General features: G+C 27.1%; 1 protein-coding gene across 3 annotated transcripts in view; it reads right to left on the bottom strand.

The window, feature by feature from the left end:
* LOC136975075 (H(+)/Cl(-) exchange transporter 4-like) overlaps nucleotides 1-10,186 on the bottom strand; it is a 44,433-nt gene extending 34,247 nt beyond the window's left edge. For 2 of the 3 annotated variants that reach the window (XM_067270070.1, XM_067270071.1), the window contains exons 1-3: nucleotides 9,951-10,186; nucleotides 3,229-3,497; nucleotides 2,722-2,799 (exon numbers count right to left, since the gene is read on the bottom strand). In XM_067270070.1, the coding sequence (XP_067126171.1) occupies nucleotides 2,722-2,799; nucleotides 3,229-3,472 (322 nt within the window). In that variant the 5' untranslated portion in view covers nucleotides 3,473-3,497; nucleotides 9,951-10,186. The remainder of the gene's footprint in view (nucleotides 1-2,721; nucleotides 2,800-3,228; nucleotides 3,498-9,950) is intronic. The other variant, XM_067270072.1, reaches the window with a different exon arrangement.
* Nucleotides 10,187-12,654: the final 2,468 nt, after the last annotated feature.

Genomic DNA, 12,654 nt, shown 5'->3' with positions numbered 1-12,654 from the left:
GACAAGAGTAGTTATTCCAAATTACTTCTGTTAGTAAATGAATATCTTGTCAAGAAACTGATGAGATATTCTTTTACTAACAGAATTAATTATTAAACAACTAATCTCAACAAAAATCATTCTCAAAAACTTTTTCTTATTGAAATAGAGACAAACATCCAAATAATTTCAACACCAATGAATTCATCTTGCATTTCAATTTCATTGTATTTTGCACAAATTCCATTGCAAAATGAATTATTATTACATAAGGAAATAGTTATTTAGGTGAAAGAATAAGAATAAGTGTCAAAATATTTTTTTGAATAAGTGTCAAAATATGGTCAAGGCATAAGAATCTAACAAATGTTTAATGAAATTTGTAATAGAATCAAAACAAAAAATAATAAAATAAATTATAAAATAAAGTTTAATGCAAATTATAAGAATATAATTGTGTATGGGAGGAAAAAAACAATTTACTTGATCAAAAAGATACAAGTTGATTAAGTTAAAAATTACAGTTAAATTTGGCAAAGATACAATTGACCAAAAGCTTAAAGCTTTTGGTCAATTGTATCTTTGCCAAATTTAACTTTAAAGTGACTCCAAAATGAAATTCAATGTAAATTTGTGTTCCACTCCAATTAGTCCCAGCTGATTGTCTAGACCAGTGTTACATTTACAATTAACAGGAAAACATTAAAATGCATTTAAAATGTTTACTTATTTTAGTCATATTTTTTTTTTAATTTTAGTCTGATGCTTCTGAATATACAAAGCAAAATTTTATTATATTGTCTCAAGCATACTACTTAGAAAAAAAATACTTAAAAACCAGTTTTAATCATTACAGTGAATGTCATTGAGTAGTTCTTCATGTTTAGAATTTCAGAAGCTGAAGAAGCACAAGTTTGACTTAAGAATCAGATTCAGTAGATCTAGGTGAAGATTAACCTGACCATTCACAATTCATGAAAACATTAATCCACATACAACAATCCAATGGCAAACAAGATCCTGTTGTAGATGCATAGTGACTTTTTGATACTCTGTATTTATTTTGTAAAATATTTCAATATTCTAACATACTTTATTGATATTTGAAGAGTTTATTTAACTTTATACCAAATACATATTAATGACATGTTAAAACATCAGTAATATCTAACAAAGTCAAATTCTCAGTTGCACATGCACTAATCATCCATGTTATGGATTATCATTCCTGCACTCATCTGAATAAGGTAGTTAGATTTTAAAAAAATTATTTTCACTACATTTTTTTCCACTTCATAATTATTAACTATAATGAGTCTAAATAAGCAATTTTATTGAAATTGCATGCAAAATAAAAACAAATATTGCATGTTAAAAATATTGCAAAGTCATCCAAAAATTCCCTAATATTTCCTTAATTTTTCATATAAAAAGGAGTTCCTTGAGAATTTCAAATCTTCCAGAGAAGTAGATGCCCTGTAATATGCACTTTCACTCTATTGTTAATTATTATTTACTTGCTTTGGTAATAACAATGTATTGAGCTTGTTTTATAAATTTTGTCACAATGCAATCTTTAATAAAAATTTTTTTACAGTAACAGATAATGAACAAATTTCTAATTGAAAGAAAAAGAAGAAAACAGCTTGACCAGAGTTGGAGTTGGAAATTTGTACTATTTTGATTATTCTTGTTTTGATATTCTTGATTTCCAACTCATAAGTAAAAAATAATGTTTTCAAAAGCATTTATATGTCTAAAATTATCAGAAAACATCTATTAAATATCTTATTTTATAACTTACTTGTATATTTCTTTTATTGATTTAAATTTTAAAATTATTATTATTTTTTTTAAATACTTACAAAACTATTTTAAAAAAATTAATTTAAAAACTTTACTGAAGTTATAAGAAATCATACCATCCACACTTTTTCCAGCAGCAACATTTTAATATATAAATTTTTTCAGCCAATTTACGGGCCTGCATCAGATTTCAACATTGTCCAAATCAAACATCTATAACATAATACAAGTTTGGAACAATATTCAAATCATATTTCAGAAAACTTTTGATATCAATAGAAAACTTATATTGTTCCAAACTTGTATTTCATTATAAACATCAATTTGGTTAATGGTGAAACCTAACACAAGTCCGTAAATGTGGCTGAAAACATTGTATATTAAAGCTGCTGATAAGAAAAATGAGAATGGTGTAATTTCTTATATATAAATTCCAGCTTACATATTGAAAAAGTTTACTGAAGTTAATTCTTTCTTCCATGAAAAACCTTGACAATCCAGTGTTTTTATACAACTGCTAACGTTTTCAACCCCTTCGGGGTCTTCATCAGACACAGCACAAAGGTAGTTTCAAATGCCCGTGAATGGAATCAAGAAACCAAAGCGAGTTCTATTCCAATTTTTGAAATCAAAGAAATTGGAAGATAAAAATGGAACATTATGCACGAGCCATTATCTATTACTGAATTTAATTACTGAAGTTAATATTCATTTTAAATAATCAGTTAAATCGTTATATATATATATATATATATATTTACTTATAGTTTAATTTGAATATTTATAAATAAAATGTGTGTACATGTTTAGTTATTAAATAAGAACACAAAGAATGGGAAAAGAAAATACACAAAACCTTAAAAGAATCACAGAAGAAAACCAAAGAATAAGACTGAAATTGAGAAAAAAGATTTCTTGTACATTATATTAATTTACCTGTAATTAATCTTTCATAGTCACTTCTGTTTTGGTATCGTTGAGGAAAAACATATTTTAAGAAGTAATCTGCAACACCTACAATAATCATAGATTGGAGTTAATTGCATGCAACTCCATTAAGTTTGTAAACAGGCATAGGAAATAAATAAATAAAATCATGCAAAACAAAACAAAAATAAATAAATAAATAAACAGAATTGTTTTGAAAATATGAAAATATCATTAATATAATTGTTTAAAAATGTGTTTAACTTGTGAAAAAAATGTATTTATTGTTAGATATGGCAATCAAAGACATTCAATAATTAATTTTGGTTCCAGCAGTCTTTATCTTGTTTAAAATGTATTGAGTTTTACAGTTTAATAATGTACATGTTACTATTTAATTATAAATGTCTTGTGTATTTCTTGCCTTCTTGTCTTCCAATAATTTCAATGAATTTTAAAAATGAAAATCACAATTTTCAAATTACTTCAATAGAAAAAAATACAGTTTATTTTTACCTTGAGAATGCTGAGGAAATTCATCAGCATTTTGACCACCTGTAGTCCCGGTACTTGTAATATCAATCATTTCATCATCACTACTACTTTTTGAATGAGGAATGTTTTTATGCTCTTCTTTGACAACCAGAGTGGCACCCAATGGCTCAGAAAGCCCATTCATTGATTGATAAGACACTTGTCTGTGATTCAACATACTAGGCTTACCATTCTTATGCCACCTGACTGAAAATTCAGTCTTCATGATGTTTGTTAATCAAATATGTTGCCTTTAAATATAATAATAAATATTAAAATTCAATAAAATTTGTAATAAAAGATGCTAATTTTTAATTAGAAAATGCAAACTTGATAATTAAACAAAAATAGAACCAAAACAATTTATTCTAATATGTTTAGACATTAATATTCAAATAATTGTTTCATTTTTTTTTTCAAATTTCAACTTGATGATGGCCTATAAGGCAAAAATATTTGTTTCTCAGTAAATAAATACACAATTCTCATATTTTTTGTTCTCTTTTTTCTATTCATTTTAAACAAAAATATTTTTTTTATCAGATAAAAATTAAAAAAATAATAATAATAAATAATTTATCTAGAGTTAAAATGATAAAATATTATCATCTAACATATAAGTCAAGCATACAAAACCATAATATTCTATGTAAAAATTACATTAATACTGCACAAAAATGATATTTTTATTTAAAAAATGAAATCAAAACCAAATAAAAAAATATATCTGTATTAAGTTGGAATCAGTCCCATATTCTTTATTAAAATCCAAATGCTAACAAAATATAGAACTGATTCACAATAAGCTATTAGAATATATTTATTGTTTTAATAATTAAATTTTCCATTAATATAACAAATGATAAAAAATGGAATCAAAACTCAGTCAAAAATATGTTAGCTCCAAAGAATTAATTTCATATTCTTTCTATCATATATATACTGTATATCAAATGTGTTGATTTTTAAAGTGACTATAACAGAAGCCATCCTCAAAATAAACACATAATACAATGATATATGTTTAAAGTATTAGATATATGATATGATACACTTACCAGATACCGTATTTTGTGTACATTTATACTTTAAAAATAATTTAAAGTTTATGTTTATAAGTTAGTTTTTTTATTAGAGAAAATAGTCATAGTTATTAATGAAAAATCTTTATCTTTCAATAATTCCACTATAATCTATTAAATTAACATTTCTAAGTTAGCACTATAACCATCATTCAGTTATAATATAGAAAAGAACAGATGTAGAACATTAGAATATTTAATAAATCAGCTTTATGGAAGAAAAATCATCTGATATACATCTGTTAAAACGACTTTAATTATTAAAGATAATAAATATAATATAGTCAAGTATATCTGACTTTAGTATTTACTGGTATTATTATAACTCAAACTTGTGTATCCAAGTTTAATAAATGTAATTTGTACTTTTTTATTTTTGTTTAAATTTTTCATTTAAGTAGTAGCAATTTTAAATATATAAACAATCCATAATCCCAATTTATGGATTGTTTATATATGAATACATATACAATGCCAAAGTGAAAGCAATAGCTGGCTGAAAGCCAAGGAGGACCATGAGTACTAAAGTTGTCCCTAGTCAGCACTGTGATTGTTTAGTATGATTATATCTAAATTAATAGCTCTGGAAAGATCGAATGGAGATATGAGTAGCGTAACAATCAAACACATCTGCATGTTAAGCAGGAGTTGAAGTTCAGTCCTTCTCCAGCTGATTCTTTTCTTTCAGAAATTCTAGATTTAAAAAATATACATTATTATGACATCGTCACAATGCCAGGCTGCAATTTCTTATCATCTTTTATTCATCTATCTAACTCCACTCTCAAGTTTAACAAAGGATATAATGAACAGACAGTGAGAATGTGTATGTCTGCAATCTTAAAATTTCAGCTCAATTAATTTATTATAATTATTAAAATTGTCAGAAGATGGTAGCCTATCTACCTATCTCTAGTCAAATAGCTTTAACCTAATAATTAAATTAGTCTTATTGTAGCCCAATAATATACCAGATCGCTTGGCAGCAATTTTAAAAATACCATTGTGACATATTCAAATTGCTTAAAACTTACTCAAAAATTTTAAATAATCAGATCATTTATTGATGGTAGTTAATCCAGGTGATGTTAAATACATATTTGTAAAAAACCTAATGGTATTTATTTACATTCATATTCATTATTAAAAAATAATCTTAACAGATAGTATCAAAAGATATTATTTTCTTCATATGATATTAATTTATTATACTATACATTCTAAATCTTGTATACCTCTTATTTAATCTTATCATTTGAAAACTGTAGTTTTAGAACAGGAAAATAATATGCTAAACATAATGTTATGATTTTTAATTTTGTTTTAATATATCTAAACTATACAAACTTTTCATTTTGGAAGTTATTCATTATCATCTGTTTAGTATAAAAAAAAAATAATAATAATAATTTAATTAACAACTGTGTCTTAACAAAACTTAAAAATACCAAACATATCATCATTCAATTATTTTTGTTCAATATTTAACGAAGCCAACCATTACTGTATGCAATCAGGCTAATAATGGCTATAATATTAATTAATAAATTACCAAATAATTTGACACTAGAGAGAAGCATTAGGCACCATCTCTTAATAAATTTAATAATTATAATTTTTAATTAAATGTATCGTGTTTAATAGTGTTGCTTGCAATATTTAACATGTTGACCATTTTATATCTGCTAAAATTTTCTAAATGGCCAACATAAGTATTAATGTATTTGCTTCTACAACATCTAAAACACTGACATTTTTGGAATGTGATAGCAGAGACATATCACAACATATAACATTATTATTAGCATAACCAATAGCAAAAAAATTTAAAGTGAAATAAAAACACCAATTATCCTGCAAGGCATATATGAAATACAAAATTTGTTTTATTTATTATAGTGAATTCCATTAACTTGGCATTGTCAGAATCAATGTGGTGCCGGGTTACCAAATATGTTGCCTTATCAGACAAAGGGAGTTTTTCCAGTTTTTTCAATCTCCTGGACACAATTTTACATATCTTCAATATCTTCACATGTAAAACTGTTCAAATCTGCCTTTTATGATTGTTTAACATGCCATTTGTTTTTCCAGGCTATTCCTTCCTTTGATTAACTTTGAAACAAAAACACTCTATTCTTTTAATAATCTGAAACCATGCTTTAAACTGTGTATGGATAGGTATGTTTTAAATCAAAAATATTTCTTATATAAATTTTAAAAATTATGTATTTTTATATATGTGTTGTATACTCCTTAATATTTTAGTTGGCTGAGGAGGGACTTGGGAGCCCGAAATGTGTATAATTTCACACATATCAACTGAATAAAAGATGAGAAAACCTTGGCGGTTTTCTCATCTTTTATTGTACCATAATTATATTGTATCAAAGGTGCAACAGTTCTAAAAGTGTCTTATTTTATAGCACTTTATTGTGTTTGAAGCAACACTCTATTCTTACTTTGTGCTTTGTACACTTTTATTGTGTATAAAGACAAACATACTCTAAATATCAAAGTTCACGATGAGCAGTGTACTGTAGTTGTTTCTGTGATAATTATTAATTCCAAATGTGATAGATATTTCTGCTTCTTATATCAAACCTATGCACTGATGTCTTTGGAAAAGGCTTTAGAAAAATTATGAGCTAACTGATTTTATCTAGCACAACATCACATTGTGTTGGCATTTGTCATCTCTAAAAGGAAAACTCATATCCCTTTCCAAGAACTGCATGTTTTGAATGCTTTTATATTAAAATCTTAACTCTGGACCTACCCAGTGCACTGATAACCCCACAATGATGAACTTTACATGCTGGCTTATCAGATTTTCCAGCATACTGGATGCTGGGTTAATGAAATTTCACCGTACTTAAATTTCAGTGCTGTTGGCAAAGTTAACAAATCAGAAATCAACTGAAATAAAACAAACTTCCTGTTTTCTTAAGAAAGGTTCTCTGAAATTATTTAGGAAAAAAAATTAGCATTATTTTAAAACAAAGTTCTGCATAATTATGGACAAGAAACAATTTTAAATATAATAATCCAATGATCACCAAAATATTTGAGCCATAATATGGCTATAGTCAATATTAGAATATTGTAGACTGAATATTTAGGTGATTGTTGGATTATTATATTAACTCATCAGACTTTGAGATGTGTATTATACAATTTTAAATATTTTGACTTTTTGTCAGAAAGAACCATTAAACAATATTTAATAACAGATTGATTAAATTAATATTTACTTCTGCTTATTATCAAACTGATGCTCTTTTCATTCTATATTATTTTTCATACACTCTAGGAGAATTACTAACTATAAAACAATCCCATATTCTTTTCTCTCAATATTAATTTATCTAACTCATGATAATTTTGCATATCAGAATACTAGAACTATTGAAAATAGTTATAGTAACAGTGAGCCAAAAGTATTAAATAGTTAAATGGAAAAATTCTTAAAAAGAAGATAAGATAAAATTTAAAAATATTAAATTTTATTTTATAAATATTAAATATTAAATATTTATAAAATAAATATGTTTTAGATTAGTAAATACACAGTTTGACTTCTTTTAAACTCCTCTTTTTCCCTGGGAAAAAAATATGTTTGTACAGTACATATTAATTTTACTTTTTTTTTTTCTTAACTAGAATACATTTGAAAAAGTTTGGAGTCAAGTGCCAAAGGTGCAATATATCTTAAATAGGTTAAAGTGTACCTAGGTAACTAAAATGGCAGCGCTTCAGTTAGGTTAGGTTAGGTTGGTTTGGTTAACTACATTTTTAGTAGACATTTCCTTTTTTCTTTTGTTCAAGAACTACTGTGAATCAATAACTAGTGATGTTAAACACTGGGTGGCCTGCTGATGGCTCCCCTCCGGGAGGAGTCCGTAGGGAGCACAAAATAGTTGGAAGCAGCCATTTTAGTTACTAAGTATACATTAACCCTTAAATACACTAAATACTTTTTCCTAAATATTCTATGCTGAAATGAGGGTGTGTCCTAAATGCTGTAAAATACAATAGATTAAATATTCTTTCAGGCAATGAAATCATACAGTAGAATAAAACAGGATTATGAGAGTTGCAGAATATAAATTGAAAAACAAGATAAATAATAATTTCTGAACAAAATTATTATTGGTAAATTTAAAATTAGAATATGTAACTTCACAACCATTTTCTTTGATTCATTATTTTTATTCTGTGATAAATTTACAGCTTTTTATCAGGAAGTCACAGAACAGAAATAGTTTAATACTTTCAAGACCTTTGGCTTCATCTTTAGAACTTGTATTTATGTTTAATTAAGTCTATTATTAACTTTTCTGAAGTTTATATTTATTTATTTAAATGTAAATTCTGTAGATAAAGACAAATATTCCTCAAAAATACTACACTATCTGTGACTTCTCAATATACTGTAAATTACAGCACAGAATATTTAAGAGAAAGTATTCAACCATAGCCAACTGAAGGCCATTTAGGGAATTTGTTAGCCTACAGGAGATCACAACTTCACATATAAGATGTAGGGTAGATGTACCAGTTTTGGCCAGAAAACAAATTTAACTTAAAAATATAATCACAAATGAAACAAACTTTTATTGTTAAACTGTGTGAACAGTTAACAATAAAAGTTTGTTTATTGGACAGATTTGAATATGTGGTGATTATAATTTTTAAGTTAAATTTGTTTTCTGGCCAGAACTGGTACACTGGCCAAAACTGGTACATCTACCCTAGGGCTGTATAATGTCTTATGTCCAATTACCTAACATAAGATTTATTTAATTGTACAGAAATTTTATTTTTCTTCAAAAATTTGCAAATTCAAATAATAATATCTTTAAAAACTTTTAAAATTATACCAAAAATTGTTTATTAAATAATCCAGAAACATTCAACAATGAACATAAGTATAAAGTATATTAATTTTAAATGCAAAATGTATTAAAATACAAGTTTTAAACTGTGTAAATGATTACAACTTTTCCTGATAATATATACCCGAAATATTTTGAGATTATGTTTATTTGAAAAACTGTTTAACATTAACCTCACACAACTATCCTTACTTTCTCTATTGTAATTTCATACTTCAATATATACTGTATATAATATATATATTGATGAAGTATAAAATTAGAGTAGGGAAAGTAAGGACAGTTGTGACGTTAATGTTAAACAATTTTTCAAATTTCAGTGTGTGATTTGTTTCCTTGCATGCATGTGAATAATTTTATCGAACATGACTGAAAATGTAATCATAACATGTTATAGAATCACACGACATACTTCTACATAACAATACAAAAAAGCTATATATGTATCACAATTGTAAAAACATGTGTATTTTTGATTATACCAAAGTCTAATTATAAAGCATTTTACAGTTAAATCAATAGAATTCTACGACATAAAAATAAGTCGATTTAAATTACGCAAATGAAAGACAAAGGTCAATTAACACTTTGTTAGAATTATTCATTTTGAATGTTTCAGTAATTTATATATTAAATAGACTTGACGTAAAATTTTATTACATGACAGGATAGGAGGAAAAATAATAATCCGAATCAATATGGAAAAATATGTAAAGAAACTTGCCATTTCTTATTTCGTAATACACATAAATTTATCCAATGCGATAGAGTTTAATTGTTATTGTTTCTTTTTTTTAGTGGATTTTTAAATATGCAGTAATAAATGGCGTAGTTATATTTTGTGACTATTTGCCGATACAGAACATTAAACAAATATGGTTTCTGGCAAAGTACGTTGGATAAAATACGACCAATGCTAACGACGGTAACAAAATCAAAATGAACAGTGGTAAACAACTATCGGTTAAATGTGGAATTAAAAAAAATCGATTTGTATTTTATTTTAATTTTAACAATTTTTTTATTTTGATAATTTTGTCTATTGTTTTTAAATTAAAACTTTTTAAAGTAAAACATGTAATTAATAAAATAAAAATAGTTAACCAGACAATAAACTGAAGTCTGTTGCTACGAAATTAACTTTCATTTTGTAAAGAAATTTGTCAAAAATTACCAAGTATAATTAGTATTTTATTAAGAATTGCTTATTGTGTACGGATTACAAAAGCATTTCGTGGTAGTAAATAAGACGAATAAATAAATACAAGCAGAACTGAAAAATATAAAATACAAATAGGTTAAGGATAGGACGCGTTGTCTCATTTGGATTTCCTTTCTTTTGCGTCTAACTTAAACTCTAAGTGAAATTTTTGTACGATTTATTCAGAAAGTGAATTTAATTCGATTGTTTGGATTGTCTAAACAACTAATAACTGAATTTAAGTTTTTGTTGCAACTAAATGAAGAGGTATATAAATCTTACTCAAATATTATTCAAATCGGCATTTAACGCCATTCGGATTACAATATGTTCGATGTTTGCTTTTATCTTCAATACAGATACCTCTCAATTTTACTAGGACATCGCGCGACTTTGTTGTATCGCGATAGAATTGAGGAGGAGCAAGAAAGAAAGAGGCGATTCTTATACTTGCAAGCCGCGGAAGAAAAGATCTTTGCACTTGCCAACACGAACATCCAAGAACAAGGCAATCGGCGTCGATTACTTTGTTCTTGTGTTTTGTTCATTTTTTTAATTTTTGCCCTCATTTTCCGAAGAATGGAATAAAATTTAGAAGAAGAAACAAAGTCGGCATTGCGCGCTTAGTCGCGCGCAATGCCGACTTTGTTTCTTCTTTCTAAATTAGCGCTAAAATGGCCGACTTTGACGTTGCCATTTTAGCGCTACAATATCTCGAAAACGAAGTCATGGATCCCAATTTTGTATTAAATTTTTGGATTTGTCATCGCAATTAATAGAAAAATGGCCATATTTTATCGAGCAATAAAATTTTGAGTACGAACACAATTCTGTAAGGTACTTAGAAAAGGTTTCGCTAACGCTCCGAAGAGGCTTCACATTAAATATATTCGTCACATAATATGGTCAGTAAGATTTCTAGACTTAAATCCCATAAAACGTGTTGAATACTGTAAGAAGGAAAATTGCATATTTTAAATTCAAACTTAGTACATTAGAATTTTTTATAGATTATAAAAATTGAATTTGCAAAAATAAATTACTGTATAGAAAATTTTACACCGCGCAATAAACGCCTGTTCACGGCATTATAGGATTAATGAGATGTGGGTGTTCTATTGGGGGAAATCCCTCTCGGAAGGACTTTCTATTGGAGGAAAAATCGGAAAACTCCATGTGGCCAGTCCGTTGACGACGTACGATCCTACGAACAGCTACTAGTGAAAAGTGGTTTTATCTACCCGACCACTAATTCAGGAAATTTGTTTATAAGTAATGAATATAAGGAGATTTTCTCTATCCGTTCATTTCCTTGCTATAAAATAAGTATTTAAGTCGGAATCAATTTATTACATACAATTACAGTATGAATATGTAAGAGTTATATTTATCACAAACACTTAATAGAAATATTTATATATGTTACACTTCTTATAAACAACAAATCACAAAATTAAACTAGAGAAATTGCAACGAGAATGTTCATCTCCAAAGGTATGCTTCATGTAAAGATCTATGACAGGGCTTCTTAAACTATGGGTCGCGATCCCATTTGGGGTCGCTTAGCGAAATCTTGGGATCGCGAGATTTTAATGCAAAATATTGAAAAAATAATTTTTGTAACTATAAATTTTACAACTTTTTGTGCAATTTTTAATTTTATATTTTTGTATGTTTTTAAAAAAATTCTAAAACTATATTTCTTCAAATGTATGTATATTGTTACCTAATCAATAAATCATCACAAAATGTTTATATTTTTTGGGGTCGCGAAAAAAATCACAATCATAAATGGGGTCGTGAATAAAAATAGTTTAAGAAGCCCTGATCCAGAGCCGTAACTAGGGTATGGCCAACCTGGCTCCCGCTACAGACGCCGATTTAATAAAGGAGCCAACGAGGTTTCGGAATAGTATGTACTCGAAATTAATAACACAAAAAACTTCTATAATTATATTCATATAATGTTTATTATCTGTAATTTCTACGAACATATATTTCAGAAATAAACCACCATTTTTATTTTTATTTAATAACAAAAATTCAAAAGGCGCCATTTTCATTCTTGGTCATAGGCATCCAAAACCCTAGTTACGGCGCTGCCGGACGAGTCGAAAAATCTCCAGGAATTTTTCGGGGAATGGTTCGTCCGGATATGTCGGGTCCCTCACCACCTGGCCGCCCCATTGTGGACCTGGCCAAACCTATAATGGGACTGCTAAAAAAA

The sequence above is a fragment of the Centruroides vittatus genome, unplaced genomic scaffold, assembly GCF_030686945.1.
Source record: "Centruroides vittatus isolate TY-2023 unplaced genomic scaffold, ASM3068694v2 contig_364, whole genome shotgun sequence".
NCBI classification, from domain to species: Eukaryota; Metazoa; Arthropoda; class Arachnida; order Scorpiones; family Buthidae; genus Centruroides; species Centruroides vittatus.
The sequence above is the reverse complement of the archived record's forward strand: the minus strand, read 5'-3'. Positions and strand labels throughout refer to the sequence as shown.